Source organism: Saccostrea echinata, unplaced genomic scaffold, assembly GCF_033153115.1.
Source record: "Saccostrea echinata isolate AGI-Se365-2 ecotype Australia unplaced genomic scaffold, CSIRO_AGI_Sech_v1 ptg000029l, whole genome shotgun sequence".
Classification (NCBI taxonomy): Eukaryota; Metazoa; Mollusca; class Bivalvia; order Ostreida; family Ostreidae; genus Saccostrea; species Saccostrea echinata.
In genome coordinates, this window is record NW_026889778.1 from 19,238,986 (window position 1) to 19,257,160 (window position 18,175).

The window sequence follows — 18,175 nt, forward strand, 5'->3', positions numbered from 1 at the left end:
TAGTCTGAAAGTGGTATTTCCCTAGTATAATACTTGATGCTTATATCTGTATACTGTTTGTCAGAAACAGCATCGAATTTACGTCGTCACTCTTGATATGGTTAATCAAGTTTTTCCCAGGCAGGTTCTGCCCTCAAGTGCAATTATATCAATACGTACAAGAAGTATACCAATGGTTAGTTATCCTTTTTTTCTAAAACAGGAAATCTCTATACCTTGATTTTATTTCCCAAAAAAGAATTTTTAATAAAAAATGCAGGGTGTATAAAGTATAAGCCACTAGGAAAGAAATGTAGCCAAAAGATTCTTTAAAATGCCAGAAATGAAATTCAGTCGCCTATTTTTACCATTTTTACCATCTTTGAAATTCATGGTCTGTTTTCTAAATTACTTTATGGAGTGTGTTATATTATTTCTTTACATATTCAATTGCATTGTTTAATTTTTTCAGGATAATCAGAAAAATAAAACACCTCAAAAAATAAGTGAAGAGCCAACAAGAGAAATTTATTTTTTGTAACATGCATGTATTTGTAAATGTAGTGGAAAAATAATGAATTTAACGTGAACACTAATAAATGTCTGATAATAAAAACAGAATAGCAATCAATTAGAAAATAAAAGAGAACAATATCCATCAACAGAGGATTTCAAAAGAGAACTTTTAGGATTTAATGAGGATAAAGAGTTTAAACTATCTTGACTTGCGACCTCTAGCCCTCAATATATCAATACATCGATTTAGAAAACTCTTAATAATGTTTCGGAAGTTATCAAGTGGAATCCTCGACTGTTCCTTACCAAGAGCAATTTCAGTTTACGGAGCGTGTTAGGTTGATTTTGTTTTGGTAAAGTTTGAGTTTGGTGCATGCCCCAAGCAAACTCTACTGGATTAATATAAGGTCAGGGGATTTCGCTGGTCAATCCATCCTCTCAATTGTTTGGTGGAATCAGGTGCCTAGGAAGAGTAAGCATCCCCTGTTGACCGGTCACACCCACCGTGAACCCTACATATTGAAATAGATCTATCTATCTACTCGGTAAAATATAGGTACATATAATAACTGTTCTTTGACAATACGCTGCGTACTTTGAAATGAAAGTTGCGAGGGTATTTCGAAGGAGACATTAAAATGAAGGCCACTTGACACGACAGGCGTTGGTACTATAAAACATTCCTCACTGTTCAAGGCCCTGAGTTCCGAGTAAATGTCTAACTTTGAAGGTCTATGTCGTATCTGGTGAAATCACAAATAAATAATAAGAATACTAGTAATAATAATAATAATAATAATAATAATATTAAAAATAATAATAAATAAATAAAGAGACGTGAAACAACAATCAATCAAACAAACAAACAATCATCAATCAAAAGATGACAAAGAAGTGCAGTAGGATAAAAGAAATAATTAAGATACGATGCACAAGAGATCATTTTTCTGTTTTCTTAATTACAATAGAAATCTTACAGAATTACAGTAAAATGTGATACTAAGGATCTTTGATATAAAATATCTTTCATATAAGACATGTCTGAGATTTTATTTTTTCATTTAGATATAATTGTGTTAGAATATGATAGGTCTACAGAAACATTCTAATTACATACTCGGCATTTTTTTCAGTGTACATATCTGCATAAAATTCACATAAATAAAACGATTAATAGAAACATCGAAACAAGTTATAAATCAATTTCATGGAATTCTTTACAGAATTTAATATCATCGTCAATAAAAAATAGATATTGGCTCTAAGACTTCTAACATTTCCGAGGCGAGAGGGTTACAAGATCGATGGAGATGTCACCCTTAAAGTCCTTGCCTCTTGTAGCCTCGATCAAAACCTGAAAAAAAAAAAAAAAAAAAAAAAAAAAACAAGACGTGTTTGTGAAACACTGATGCCCCCGTATGACAGATTATAGCTAAGGTTAATGTTTCTCAAATATAAGTCCAATTCCAAAGTCAAGGTCAAGAGATCAAAAATATTGCTACCCAAAGAAAGAACTTGTGTCAATGGATATACCTGGTAAATACGAATGCCCAAGCACCAACCATTCAAAAGCAATGGTCATGATTAATGTTTTCTAAATGTGGGTCAAACTCAAAGGTCAAGGTCAAAGGGTCAAAATTAATGGTGCACAGGGGAGGACCTTGTCATAAGAAATACATTTGCAAAATTTAAATGCCCTAGCACCAACTGTTCAGAAGTTATGGCGAAGGTTAATTTTTTTTTTAAGTTGGTCAAACTCCAAATCAAGGTAAAAAGATAAAAATTGTTCGTATCTAAGGTCTTGTCACAAGGAATATGCCTCTGAATTTTCAAGGCCTTAGTACTAACTGTTAAAAATTTATGGCCAAGTTTAAAGGTTTTTAAAAGTGGATCAAACTCTAATGTCAAAGTCAAAAGGTCAACAATATTTACACCCATGGAAATTTCTTGTCACGATAAATACGCATGTGGAATATGAAAGCCTAAGCACAAACTGTTCAAAAGTTATGCCAAGGTTAATGTTGGGTAATTTGTTGCAAAAGTGACTCAAACTACAAGGTCAAGAGGTCAAGAGGAAGGTCTTGTCACAAGGAATACATATGTGAAAAAAGAGACATAGCTCCAACCAATCAAAAGTTAAGGGTAAGGTTATAGTTTTTGCAGACAAACAGACAGACAGATGGACGGACAGGGCAAAATATATATACCGTCGTTTCTTCGATTAACGGAGCATAAAAAACTATATGTTTGTAATAAGACAGTAATACCCGCACTAAGGGATTGCCTCTTAATGAATTCATTTTTAAGTTTTGGTAAATGTAACAGCATACAAAGCCATGATCATTCTATAATTTACAAAAGGTCGGTTTTTATCCCCCAAACACCCACAGGGCGAAAATCTAAATTCCGAAAGAGAAATGCACATCTACAGAACACATCCAGATTTATTGCAAAATATGACTGTGCTTTTGTGAAAAATGTAAATAAAGTTGAAGGAACTATGTTTATGTAAAAAAAAGTCATTTTATGTTTATGACACCCCAAATTCAAAATGCTAAAACCTTCTTGCACATCTACAAGACACTTTCAATCATATTCCAAAAGATGAGTTTGTTACTGCAAAAAATGTAAGTGGAGTTCAGGAAAACAGTTTTTTTGCAGATAAAAAATGTTGTTTTGACCCCTAATCGCCCCTAGGGTGAAAATTGAATTCCGTGAACTTATTGCACAGGACACTCTCAATAAAATTCTGAAATATAAATGGCTGATTCGAAAAATGTGAAAGGATTTCATGGAACAAGTTTCTTTTTTTTTTAAGAAAAACCCGTTTTTTACCCCCATTTTGCGGACAGATGGATGGACCAAAACAGTCTTTTGTAAGTGAGGGGACAGTAATATGTGACCGCGACTGGGAAAAAGGGGCCAGATGCGGCAAACGTCATAATGAGAAATTGGCTATCAAACTTACGTCATAATAACAAGCAAGGCGCGCTAAAAACGTTAGACACGTGTTTGTTTTGTTTTTTCACTTATTTAATTGTTTTTTTTTTTTTTTCAATGTAATTTAATTATCAGCTATGTCGTCTGATCCAAAAGTTGTCAATGATATTTTTTTCTTTCGTTAGTTTTAAATTAAGCGCCAAAACATTGAAACGGAAGTTTCCGATTTACTCCCCTTCTTTTGTTTTCATTGGTGATCTAATATGGCGGTCAATCTAAAGCGAAAAGATGAGTCAGGAGACAAGAAGTACGTGTTCTATACCACAAAAAATTTTAGATAACCAAGATCTTAATTTCATTGAAGAATTAAACATTGTAGATGAATTGTATTTTAATGAAAATAATAATGTGATCGAAAACGAAAGCAGTTCTGAAGAAAACTTTGAATCTGATTCCGGCAATGATGAAGACGTGGACCTTGTAAATATTGAACCATCAGATGAGGACACACGGGAGTATGTTGCCCAGACCCGTTTTAGAAGTGATACATGTGGATGTAGGGAGTTCTATGGTGAACCATGCAGTACAGTTATTGACTTGGAATCGGCAATCGAATTCCGAGAACACTGTAAAGAAGTCAGCAAGGATGAACTTGACCTGATTATAAAAGCGGAACTTTTTTCCCATCGCCGTTCAGGTGTTCATACACAAGCAAAGAAACACAGAACAAAAGAAAGAGAACGGCCCTATCAAGAATTCTACTTCAAAGGAAAACGGGTATGTAGATTGACATTTTGTTTTATTCATGGTATAGAGAGGAAAAAGTTGCAGTCCATCGCACACCCTCTTGATGTTGATGGACTGTCTCCTAGAGTTCATGGTGGGACTGGTAAAGCTTCAAAACATGCACTGAGCTACCAGAATTCAGTAAAGATCAAGACATTTTTGATGAAATTCGCCACGGACAATGCCCTATCTCTGCCAGGTAGACTTCCCAATTACAAGAATCATCAAGTTATTTTGTTACCATCTGACAAATCTACTGTAGACATACACCAAGAATATGAAAGTCTTGCTAAAGAAATGAAATACAGCATAAGTCTGCGAACATTTCAAAGACAATGGCAGGAACTGTGTTCCAAATATAGTTATTACAAAACCTTGTACTGATTTGTGTCAGAAATGTCAGGAATTTGCAAATAGAATTTCAAAAAGTGGTAATTTTGCTGAGGAAGAGAAAGAGCAATTACTTTCAGAGTACAATAAACATGTTCAGCTTGCCAAAGAACAAAGGGACTATTATCGTGAGCAGGTCAAACTAGCTAAACAGAATTTTCTGGAATTGCCAATTGCTCTTCAAGATTCAGGTAAGTTTTCAAAACAAATATTTGTAACCCATTAAAATTATATGTAGAACATAACGTATATGTACATTAATGGCACAGAAACATGTATAACATGTTTGACATTCTATGAAATTCTGATGGACTTCAATGCTCTAAATGTGATGAAGAGCTAAAGCAGGTAATTTGTAATAGTTATTTTAATAAAATGTTAAATCTCAGCTTTGTCAGACTGAAATTGTACCAGTCTTGTCGCTGATTTTTCTTTTATGTATATCAAAAACCTTTCAATTTTTTAATAGGTAACCCACCACAGTCAGTTCAAACCACCTTGCACTACTCCTGGGATTATGCTCAGCAGGTCCATATTCCACACCATGCCCAACAAGTGGGGCCAATCTACTTCAAAAGCCCAAATATTAGTTTATACCGTCTCAAACACAGGGGAGCATGTCAATCAAGCATTTTAAATATTAAGCGGTTAACATGGATGATATTACCTTAGGACTCATTGTTGTGAATGTAATGCTGTAAATGTTCCATTAAACAGACAAAAGATTTTTTCTTACTTGAAAATCCTTAAGTATTTCTCAATGCTTATTTTGAATCTCATTCCAATTCTGTTTTAGTAAATTAAATAAAAAAGATTTTTTACCTTTGTATTTTCATTCAAAGTGATATCAAGACTGCTCATTCTTTTCCAATTATATCCTTGGTCACCAGATATTTTCTTTAGGACAGTTTGTACATAATCACTTTTGGTTTTGATTATAAGGTTTCCAATATCAGATCCATACATATGATAAAAAAGATTAAGACAGTAAGTTCTATCTGAAAAATATAGAGGAGGATCTTAAATTTCATACTAAAAATTTGGATGTTTAAAACATTTTAGCAACAAGACATAACAACATGTACCTATTATCCAAAACTTAATACCCTTGTTAAAAGTGGTCTAGACAAAGAATCGTTTATGTTTGTTCAAATAAAGTTTTAACAAACAGTGTTTTGTACATTTTTAGAATAATTTTGATGCAATATTAATATGCAAAATATTGAATATTGTGACCATGCATTAAATTTTATCTTCTATAAATGTATCACTAGGTTCATTCCAATGTTTTATTGTTGTTGTTGTTTTTTTTTTTTTTTTTTTTTTTTTTTTTTTTTGTCCTATCATACGGGAACATATTTATTTAAAAAAAGACGATACTGAATAAACGCTTGATTGTAGCATATTCAATTGATTTAAGAAAAAAATGAGGCAAGAATTGAATGATCTGATCTATAATAATTGACAGGCTATTTGACACCTTTTTTGCACTTCAAGAAGGTTAATTTTTACGGCTATTTTCAGAAATACCTTGAAATATTTTGTTGCTTTCCAGTACTGCATTATCTCCTGACTTTCTTGGACTGGATGTTTCAATGTATGCATAATATTTTCCATGGTATGCTGAACTTGGTCCTGTATTAGAAGAACTTGTAGATCCCTAAATTTGATTTTAAAAAATGTTGTTACATGTGACACATGGTGAAACCTTGCATTTAAATGTATGGCACATGGTACTGCATAAGATGCAAAGATTATTGGTTCAATGTTTCGTTTACATGAATTGCTCATGTAAACGAAACATTGAACCAATAACCTTTACATCTAATGTACATGTACCATCACATATAAAATGAACTTTTCAAGTACATGAATAGTATGAAAGGGACCAGGAGGGGTATAAATTATTTTTCGTGGACTTTACCGGTGAAATACGGTCTGACAGAACTCTGAGACCAATGTGTTAAAAGAACTCAAACATATCAATGAAGAAATATTGAAAGAATTGAGCATTAAATAATTTATTCGAACTTTACTTGATTATGTCAAAGTGTTATATTTCATATGTTTTATATGGGTCCAAAATTATTACATCTGTTTTTCACCTTAAGGTTTTAAACGCGCTAACGTCATATTTCTTCTGACGTTGTCAGCAATTGACTTTTATGTTTCAATCACCATAACAACTGTTTTGTGAGAAGAAATTAGACCGTGGTAAATATAATCTTTGTTTTGCATTCCTTGATTTTTTTTTTTTTTTGAAAAGGTATCCTCCAGTCCGAAAAAAAAAAGCATTTTCAATAGTTGGCAAAATATTGAATAATATATGTCAAAGAAAGGAGGATGTCACAAAATGTGATTTTTTAAAAATAAATTTCAAAGACCTTTATCGTTAAAAAAGTGCAATTTACTACTTAGCATTAAGATGAGACAACACCACTTAAAATTCTTTAAAGTTGTTCTTTCTTAGATATTTTTATTTGCTTCCTTTTTTATGAAATGTTTAGTATTCTGAAGCCTTATAAACCACAAGAATTCGATATATATTTAGCCAAAATACAGGGAAAATAATTAAAGGTTTGACAAACTTTTGTTGTTTTTTTTACCGGATTTTCAAAAAAAAAAAAAAAAAAAAAAAAAAAAAAAAAAAAAAAAAAACCTTCCTGACCGGGGATGTAAAACAACAATTACTTTACTGTGGCCTCTGTCGAAACTTTGTCGGAGCGTTTTGAGATTTTAAAAAGTGGCATGTTTAAACATTACCAAATCTATGTAAGCGTCCAAACATGTGCGGAAGAGTCAAATGCAATCAAGTTAATAATGGCTCCAGACTGTATTCTTAACCTAGTAATGTTTTAGCAACCAAATAACAATTTACCATTTTATGTGTTCATAAATGTTCAATTAAATCTTCGCAATAAATGTCCAAAACAGAGTGTTATTCATAATAATAATTTCACAACATATTTTATTTGAGGTAGGGCAAAATTTGGTCATTGACCTTGATCTTTGACCAGTAAACAATCAGCTAAAGATTGTTATTACCCCGTACCCTCGGTTCATTAAAGTTTACATGCAAAAAGTTGAATTCTCCTGTGGTAGAAATAGTTTCAAGTCAAAAACATTCTCTTGTAAATGATTAAATATCGCTTTTCTTGCGACAAAAGAAAGCTCTTTTAAATGGAATATATTCTTCGAAAATAAATATTGCTGTTCATGAGATGGACGGAATCATGGTTTCCAAGGCCACATTGGCGAGAACCCATTGTCAATTATTTGACTAGCAAATTAATAAAAGCATTTATGTTGTTTTGATGGGTTGCGCTATGATGCGTGTTGAGGGTCTGAGTTTCTCCGAGTATTTGAAGGACTGGTGTTAATGTAAAGAATTAAGAGCACATATCTTTTATCAAAGGATTGACTGCAGAAAATTTCAGACATTGGCATATTTATTACGTATCAATCATGAAAAATTATGAAGAATGCAAACAAAGGAAAATGACGACTTCGATATTAAATTAATAGCCTTTAGGATAAGTACTTGAAAGAAACCAGCATATGGTAAAGGTTAGTAAAGAAAACACTGTGACATAGAAATGTGAAAACTACAGTCAACAAAGATGAGCACAAAACACTCATCTATCAGTACGATTTTACCGGTCACGGTAGGTTATTGTTGGGGCGTCCGCTTCGTGATCGGGAGGCCCGGTTTCCATTCTCGTTCACCGCGCCGCGTCAAACCTAAGACGTTAACATGGGTAGTTACTGTTGCTTCGCCAAGCGCCCGGTACATTGAAGTGAAAGTCAAGGGTCTTTCGGAGAAGACCTTAAAAACGGAGGTCCTGTGTCACGGCAGGCGTTAGCACGATAAAGAACCCTCACTGCTCAATGGCCCTGAATGCCGAGCATAGGTCTAAATTTGAAGCCCTTCACTGCTATATGGTGAAGTCTCTTGAAAAATTCTCGAATGGGACGTAAAACAATATACAATCAATCTATCAATCAGTACGATTTTCCTTATTCAAAATCTGGCTAGCTAATCATTGGTACTATCTGCAGGACAGAAAGCCATGGTGCTCAAATAAAAAAAAAGTGTTTATGATTTTGCAAATTATAACTTTCAAGATAGCCAAAACTGTTGCACGTGCAATGAAAGTACATAGAAGCACATTCTTATATTGATTCTATTCGAAAAACTTTTTTCCAGGACCAGACGGATGCCAGTCATTAGAGATTTTGTGTAACATTTCGGTAGAATTTTTTACTTTTAAAGATATTTATCGGTTATTCTAATTCTCTTTAAATAATCCAATTTATATGAATTCCTGTCATTAACCATGAAAAGATGCACTTCTGTGCATGTTTGAGTACACTTTAGCACGATAGCAACTCAGAAAGCAATTCAGTTGGAAAATCGGGGTCGCAACCACACTCAATAAAAAAAATCTTTGACTAGCAAATGGAAAAGACATAAATATAGAAATAAGAATAACTGAGTGTTATTGTACATGTATATGTATTAAGATGATCAATACAAACTTTTTTTTTATCAAATTTATTGTAAAATCATGGATATTATTTAACTAATAATAAATGTGATTCGTCCAAAAAAGGATTTACGTAAAAAAAGAGTTTTTAGTATTTATTGCATAAACTTGATTTTTACACCAACCACATGGTTTTAATCATATGTATATTCAGAGCCAATATTGAGTTTATTCAGTATTACAAAAAAAATCATAATTTAATTTTTTTTCTTCATATTTTACCGTGTTCCTTGTCCAGTCGAATGTATCAGAATTTGAATTCACCAGGAAGCAACTGGACTCATCATTTTTTTCAAAGTCGCACATATCTTTGTTTTAAAGATAGAAGAAAAAATCTGTAAATACTTTTCGTACATATTTGTAATTAAAATTACTCCGACCCCAAAAAGATAAACATGATACGATTGTAAAAAAAAAAAAATACAGATTTGCATATCATAATTTATCAGCGTTCAAATAACAGTCATATCATCTTGTTCATTTTACTTACGTCCGTCTGGTATATACCTAGAGCCACAGTTAACAGTGCTTGGATCTTGACACTTTAAGTTTATGTCAGAAAACATTTGAGGAACTGGACAGCGCTGGAGATAAGAATTTTTTTGGCTGCAGTCGTAATAAAAAGGACAAAGTTCCAAGTCTTCGAAAATAAAATGCTTTATGTTTCTACACAGATCCTGTACAGTCCAAGACAGGAATCCTTTAAGAGAGGAAGAAAAAACAGCATTTGGAAAGGTGAAAATTTCAATTTATTTATTGCATTAGAAGTTTCTCTTATTGCATATGGCGCACTAGAAAGTGTATCAATAATTTTTATAATAAAAGAAAAAAAGGAATATTAATATGTACCTTTTTGCACAACTTTCAGTTCCATTAGCTTAGATTTATATTCTGATAATTCATCTGACATGTTTTGTTGCACAGCTTGGCTTTGATGTAATCGAATTCCACATTTCTGCACATTTTCTGCACATACTGATGATTTCAAATTCTTTGTAAACGGTCCCTGGAACTTACTTTCGTCCTCATAAATTGCTTGGGAAAAAACAAATTGCAGGCTGTAAAACTGAAGAGGAAAAATGTAAAATAAACTTAATATGGCTGTGTTCTCCATCGTGTAGAAATTTACATTTTCCAGGAAGGGAAGCAAAGTAGTATATATATTCCTCTTAGTATTTAAATTAGTCACGTGATTTAATTTGATGTGTGAAATAAGGAAGAAAGGGAATTATATGATATTTTCATCATCAAGAACTTTTTATCCAAATTAATGCACAGACTATAAATATGTTGTACGAATTTTTAAGAGGTAGGTTTTACAAATTGGGACTATTCATCTTCATTCATATATCGTCTCATTGAATCCCAAGGAACACAAAATAAATGACACCTCGGAGTCTATCACTTCTCTTTCATACAGGTATGTTTTTCTGACTTTAGACGATCAAAAGAAGCTATCAACTAAACCATATGACAGGGACAGTCTTTCAATGAACATTTTTATGCTGAATTTAAAGTAAAAAATTACGTTCAGAAAAAAGTGTGGGGATGGGACAGACACTGATTTTGTTACAGAATTCTCCGTTTACCTGATTGATACAGAGGGCTTAAGACGCGTGTAACTTGTCGTCAGGGGATCCTTACTCAACATATGTACTCACGTACCTATGTACCCCTGCTCTGGTGTTTCCGTGGGTGTATACTTTTCCCTGTTCACGATTTGTATCATCGGTGTTTAAAGTTGAACACACTTCATGGTCTTCACCTTTTTCATCCTAAATTTCTTAATGTTCCTAGTTAAGAATAATAGATTTAAAAAAAAAACAAAAAAAAAAACAAAAAAAAAAAAAAACAACTTTTTATACTCATTGTAAATTAAACCCTTCTCTCTTAGCGAAAAGGGGAAGCAGAATATTGGCCAATTCAAATTGACTGTAGTTTTTTTTTTTTTTTTTTTTTTTTTTTTTTTTTTTTTAATACACCAATGTGATTTGTGTATAAGCAAAATCAGAAATTTTAAATATTTTAATATATTGTTTTAGTTCAGTCATGTTTCAAGTTTGTAATCTACTTGTACTTCATGACGGCTATATACTATGCATCTTAAGTTCCATCTATCAGTATTTTCTACTTATTTATGCCTGTCGTTTTCTCATTACTGTAAGTGGCACTTAGGATAAAAATAAAACTCGGATTCAAAAGCACGTGAGTGGATATTTGTGATGCAGTATGAAATAATAGCTCAGTATAAGGCATTTAAATGCTCCTGATTTCAATATTTGATTGATTTTATTAAAAACAGGAGTTCAAAGAGTAGGTTTATTAAACCACAAAGAAGAAAAAAATTAATGTGATTAAACTTAGCCTTATGCAAACATGCAAACTTCATATATTTACATATGTTGAAATCAAATATGACACATGACATAATTATAACCTGATTTTTACTAGTTGCTTCTAGCTCATCCCCCGTCCCCCTTTCTCCGCCCACTGTATCACGATACTGCCTTAAGAAAAAAATGGAGGAATAATATTGACATCATGTTTTCATGCATAAAAAGGCTAATGTATATACTGCCTTTGTTTTTTTTAGCAATCATTCAGATTTATTTTACATATATTTATTATATGAGAACATTTCTTATTTAAACACTTTTTTCATACACTCTTTAAGCAAAGTCTTTTTTAATTATTATGGTGGAATGAGAAGTGAATTTTCGTTTTTACCACGAAGACTGCATTTTTCTATATGCTTCTTTGAATGGCAGAGAAATTGTATACTGATTTCAATTGCAAGCACTTTTGGTAAAACACAGGTTAGTACAATATATAAAATAACTAGTCTATTCTTTCCCTGACCACGGCAGTTAACATGGAATACATAGTCTTCTTCTGCCTCAGTCTATAAAGCATTGATTTAATAACGTTATGAATAACTGCAACGCTGTCCTACGTTTTTTCATTGGTAATTTTTTACAAGTATTTTAAATTACGCTATAAATTTACTAAGGATAAGTTCTTCTGAACATTCAAGAAAGTTTTGAATCATTATTTATCCAGTGTATGCCTAAGCGTTGGAGTGGTGTAAATTTTGTCACGGCTTAATTCGACAAGACAGTCATATATAGCATTTCAATCCCCTCTGTGATTCAAGCGCGTAAACAAACAATTGTTTTCTACCCTAAAAGAAATTTATACAAAAATTTTATACTGTATTTAGAAATATAAGTTTCAGATCTTGTGCGAGTTAGTTTCCAGTTTTTTTCCAAGCCATAATCAAGTTCCTTAACTTTTTTTATTGTCAAAAGACAAGGAAAATTAATCTTATTTTTTCTTTTCATGTTTTCAACACTGAATTTCTTTAAAGATTGAGTATACTATCATTTCGCAGAACACGACAACTAATCAAATGCTTTAAAATACTTACCTTGAAAACATTGTCAATATACAATGGTTTTTTCGGTGAAGATTTCCAATGCGATATTTTATAATATTGTCTGTCTCTTATTTGTCCGAAAGAGAAAATATGTAGTAAATATACTCCTTCCGTTCGGTCAATCCTATTATCGACTTTAGAGAATGACAAATCATATTCACACTTCGTGCTCAGTCGATATGATTTCCTTTGAGGAGGATATATCACGGGATATATTTTGCACATGAAAAACGGGCAATATTTGTATTTCAAATTAAAAGTCTAAACTACGATACGCGGGATGGTCTGTTCTAGTAAAAGTGCAATGTCATGTCAAAGAATACATGCAAAACAAAGGGAAGGGAAAAGGTTAAGGTCGAGCACAGATGTATATTATATCTTAAAACAACCTTGGCTCATGTCTTCAACTGCTCACACCATATTTAGCATACGTACAGGAAATCTAAACGGTCTATGATTGTAAATTCGAAGAGACAGGAATTATGACCCACAACTTGCATCTCAAATCCACAGAAACGATAAAAGATATAGATAGCAATTCTAATTATGCGCAAAATAAACTAGTGAAACGTAGTAGAAACGTAATAGAAAATACCCATGAAATGGAATAACTTGACACCCCTTTGGAAGTAGATTGTTTTAAGGGTATATAAGTCAGTGCAGCTGGCATTTGAGGCAGAATTGCTGTGAAGTCCGCTGAGTGCGACTGAAAGACGAAAGGTATACGTAATAGCTGAAGAAGTAAGGCTAGCTAGGGTAGAATTTGAATAAGCTCACCAGCGGTAGTGGTATTTGGGGAATTAATTTGTGTGTCAGGAGGTAGTAGATCTTATTAGATCGAGGCGCCTGATTCACTATACCGAGAATATGCGGTGACGGGTTACCCAGTCACATTTAGTCCTTTAAAAATACTGTAGCACCCGGTAAAACCTCTGATAGTTTAATTGCTTTCTAATTATATATACAGATTCATTATACTTTAAGGATTTGAGGAAAATTATTATCGCCAAATCATTTTACTCAGACAGAGTACGAGGAAAATCAGATCCCTTAAAAAGAACCCTGGTTAAGATATGTTCAGATAAACACGTAACATTTTGGTGGCAGCTGGTTAAGGGATAGAATACTGATTCAATTTGATTCTGTAGGGAAATTAGTATTGTTCTTCTGTAGATTTTATTTTACAAGGTGCCTTTTTATTTTTACCAAGTTTAGAGACTGTGTATATTTTACCGGGTATATAGCTAAGCTTGCTATAGTCTTGGTATTGTGTTTTACTTGGTGAAGTTTACCAAGTGCATATACCTAGTGCGGTTATAGAATACAGAAAACCGGATAACAAATAATATAAGAATGTGTGATGGAGGGGACGAATTGCTAGCTAACCTCAGTGCTGTAGATGCCAGAAGGGAAACACTCAGCGAAGAAATAGAAAAGTTACTATCTACTCCTCAGATTACCAAGTCTTCAGTGGTACCAGATTCCGGAGTAGATGTTAGGTACAAAAACCCAGACAACAGTTTAGATGAATTAAATTATAGAACACCATGTAACACAGGACATGCATTTGGACACATGAGATATCCAGAGCCTGGTTATACACTGTATGAAGATAAACAGATCGAAGATCGAACTTTAAGAGGGATATAGAAAATAAGCTGCCGCGATTTGGTACAATAAGACAACCAGTTTTTACCGAGACACATTTGACACCAAGCCCTTCCTTGAACACTGGGTGTGCGGTATCTTCATCAGTTTCCTCTACAGTTACTTGGTCAAACAACCAGAATCCAGTGCAGGAACCAGTATGCAGACATTTACCTACTCTTGATTTGAGTAAGAATGATTCAAGTGCACGGCCCAAGGAGTATTCATACGGCAAAACGGTAATGAAACCTGCAACGTATGATGGATATGGGTCTTGGATAGATTATAAAGTCCATTTTGAAGCATGTAGCGATATCAACTCCTGGAACTTACAACAGAAAAGTTTGTACCTTGCAGCCTCTTTAAGAGGACAGACTCAAACTGTCCTTGGCAATATGCGACCAGGTGCAAATAGAACCTATATGGAGCTGTGTGACGCATTAGAGTCAAGATTCACACCTGCAAATCAAACTGAACTCTATCGAGCTATGCTTAGAGAAAAAACGTCAAAAACAAAGTGAATCTTTGCCAGAACTTGGTGCAAGCATTCGACGATTGGCACATCTCGCCTATCCAACGGCTCCCAGAGAAGTTACTGAGATGACAGCCAAAGATCAGTTTGTAGACGCATTGGCCGAATTTGATATGCGCCTTCGCATTCAACAATCACGATCAAAGTCATTAAAGATGCTGTACGTTTTGTCGCAGAAATTGAAGCCTTCTGTAGAGCAGAACGCCAGAGAAGAGGAGATGATGGATATGTCAGGAACACAAGCAATAACCAAGTGACACCTGATGCCCAACAAGACTCGAGTGTCAGGGAAGAACTAAGATAATTGAGAGATGAAATACAGGCTTCTGTTAAAAATTTAGAAAAGAAATTTTCTAATGTCTCGACAAAAGAAACATCTGCCACTTAAATTAATTTAAGCATGCAAGGCAAATTTCCTTTCAAATGCCACCATTGCGGAAGAAAAGGCCATATGATCAAAGATTGTTTTGTGGAAAACAATCAGATTGAAACTAAGATGCAAAAATCAGACCTGAAGAATTCAAACAGTCTAAAAGAAAATACAGATTCCCAGAAGAAAAATGGTTCGATAGTTTCAAGCACAACATCACTGAAAGTTGACCAAGACATCCAGGAATCCGGTTTGTTTATTAAGGCGATGGTAAATGGCACTCAGTGCAACTTACTGTTAGATACCGGGGCCACTCTGACTATTCTATCAGATCAATTGTATGCTAAAATAGACAAAACCGGTAAAATTGGACTTTCACCAGTTACACAGAGAATTGTGAGTGCTGATGGTGGACCTCTTACTTCAAAACTTAAAACAAGTATGAACAAAGTTGCAATCAGCTGGTCTAAAACTCAAAGCTGCAAAATGCACTTTATTTGAAAAGGAAGTTTTGTTTCTTGGCTATAAGGTGTCTGGTGAGGGAGTTCAAACAGATCCCCAGAAAGTAGCTGTTATGGAAAAGTGGCCGGTGCCAATTGATGTAAGTGAGGTTTGATCTTTTATAGGCCTGTGCAGCTATTACCGAAGATTTATAGATGGATTTTCTAGCATTGCAAAACCTTTATTTCAACTAACGGAAAAAGGAAGAGAGTACAAGTGGACGTCTGATTGTCAAAATACCTTCGATAAACTGAAGAAGTGTTTGACAACTGCTCCGATATTGGCACACCCAAACTTCTAATTGCCCTTTATACTTGATACGGATGCAAGTCAAGTGGGACTTGGCGCAGTACTGTCTCAGGATATAGACAACAAGACTAGAGTTATATCGTATGCAAGTAGAACACTATCCAAGAGTGAACGAAAATACTGTGTCGCCAGAAAGGAATTGTTAGCTCTTGTCTTTGCGTGCAAGCATTTCCGACATTATCTTTCTGGTCATAAAGTCATAGTGCGGATTGATCATAGTGCCCTAAAATGGTTAATGAGTTTTAAAGATCCTCAGGGACAAGTAGCCAGATGGATTCAACTACTTAGTACATATGACCTAGAAATCACTCACAGACCCAGTGCCAAACACAGTAATGCTGACAATTTGAGTAGATACCCATATCATCAGTGTGGTTGTGAAGAAGAGATTGACAAGGCAGCAAATGTACAGATAGTAACCTCAGACTCTGTTCCTGATGAAAATTCTCCAGTACAAAGTCTTCAAGAGAATGACTCAGATTTGAAGAAAGTCAGGGGATGGGTGGAACAGAAAGAACGTCCAGAATATGTCCAGATGTAAAGTGAAAGCTACATTATTAAGTCTGTTTGGTCACAGTATAAATTCCTTGAAGTAAAGGATGATTTACTCTGTAGAAAGTGGGAAGATGATTGGAAAAATATTTACAAGGTATTAATACCTTTATCTGAAAGAAAAGAGATACTCAGAGAATGCCATGATGCTAAAACTTCAGGACACTTAGGTGTTGCAAAGACTCTTGCTAGAGTAAGAGAAAGGTTTTACTGGCCAGGCTTGCAAGCAGACGTCCGAATTTATGTAACAGGATGTCCTCAATGCCGTAAAAGAAAAGTCCGCTCAGCTGGAAAGGCACATATGCAAATGGACCAAACTGGTTACCCTATGGAACGTGTAGACAGTGACATAATGGAGCCCAGCTGGCAACAAGTATATTATCGTAATATCTAATTATTCTACCAAGTGGACAGAGGCATATCCTCTGAAAAATATGGAATCACAAACCGTGGCAGAAGTTCTAGTAAAACAATTTTTCTGCAGGTATGTTGTACCTGAAATTATACACACTGACCAAGGCAGGCAGTATGAGAGTCTGTTTTTCAAAGATATGTGTGATCTACTTGGTATCAGAAAGACTCGAACAACAGCTTTCCATCCAAAGTCAGACGGCATGCTGGAAAGGTTTAACAAAACCTTAGCCACTATGTTGAGCGCATATGTCTCTGACTACCAGCAAGACTGGGACAAGAAATTACCATATGTTCTTATGACCCACCGATCCTCTCTGCATGAAAGCACGGGTTATACTCCGAATATGTTAATAATGGGAAGAGAGACAGCTACCCTAATCGATGTCATGTATGAACTTCCAACAAGATTAAAGCCTACCAATGTACATGATTGCGTGTGGGAACTACGAAAAACCATGGAAGAAGCTCATGCAAACACACGCAAAATCATAGAGCAATCTATGCTACGCCAAAAGAGATACCACGATCAGAATGTGGTGAAAAAGAATTTTGAAGAAGATGATAAAGTGTTAGTATATTTCCGACAGAGAGGGATAGGGAAATCTGCTAAACTTATGAGTTTCTGGTATGGTCCTTGCATCATTGTAAAACAACATTCTGATGTAACTTTCAAAATAAGGAAAGAAAACGAAACAAAAACACTTATTGTACATGTTGATAGGTTAAGACCTTACGGGACTCAGGTCCTCAGAGATGAACATGAGACTATACTTTCAAAGGATCAGAAGCAGGCACTCATGTTGAAATTGACATTGACGAATCTCAGATGGAAATGTTAGGGAACTCTGAATTGAATGAAATAGAATTAGCTTATTCAGGTCGTAGACAAAGAAAAAGGCCTGCTTGGCATTCTGAATATGAGTTTGATAACAATGTTTAATGTACTTGTCACAGGAATATGCAGATGTTTCTTTCGTCTAGTCTGGACTCGAATGTTTATTATGCAGGTTGTAACAGATAGTTACTTTAAATATATCTTTAAAAAATATATATATAAAAATAAAATAAATAAATAAAAGAAAAAATATATGATCCTTATTGATTTGACGTGCGGGACACACGATATCAGAGGCGTGAAACGTAGTAGAAACGTAATAGAAAATACCCATGAAATGGAATAGCCTGACACCCCTTTGGAAGTAGATTATTTTAAGGGTATATAAGTCAGTGCAGCTGGCATTTGAGGCAGAATTGCT

General features: G+C 34.2%; 1 protein-coding gene across 1 annotated transcript; it reads right to left on the reverse strand.

Annotated features, from left to right (window-relative positions):
- Nucleotides 1-1,744: 1,744 nt before the first annotated feature.
- LOC133194598 (MAM and LDL-receptor class A domain-containing protein 1-like) lies at nucleotides 1,745-10,277 on the reverse strand. Its single transcript, XM_061330529.1, has 6 exons — nucleotides 10,008-10,277; nucleotides 9,649-9,858; nucleotides 9,381-9,466; nucleotides 6,142-6,271; nucleotides 5,434-5,609; nucleotides 1,745-1,849 (listed from the first exon to the last, which is right to left on the reverse strand). Exons 1-6 carry the CDS (start codon nucleotides 10,270-10,272, stop codon nucleotides 1,766-1,768), a joined length of 951 nt encoding a protein of 316 aa, XP_061186513.1. The 5' UTR covers nucleotides 10,273-10,277; the 3' UTR covers nucleotides 1,745-1,765.
- Nucleotides 10,278-18,175: the final 7,898 nt, after the last annotated feature.

Excerpts from the sequence above, each read along its gene's own strand:
- LOC133194598 (XM_061330529.1), bottom strand. The coding sequence starts at position 10,272 with ATGGAGAACACAGCCATATTAAGTTTATTTTACATTTTTCCTCTTCAG. Across the intron at positions 9,859-10,007 it reads ACTGAAAGTTGTGCAAAAAG|GATTCCTGTCTTGGACTGTA; the intron begins GTACATATTAAT and ends CCTCTCTTAAAG. Across the intron at positions 5,610-6,141 it reads AAGCAACAAAATATTTCAAG|ATAGAACTTACTGTCTTAAT; the intron begins GTATTTCTGAAA and ends TATATTTTTCAG.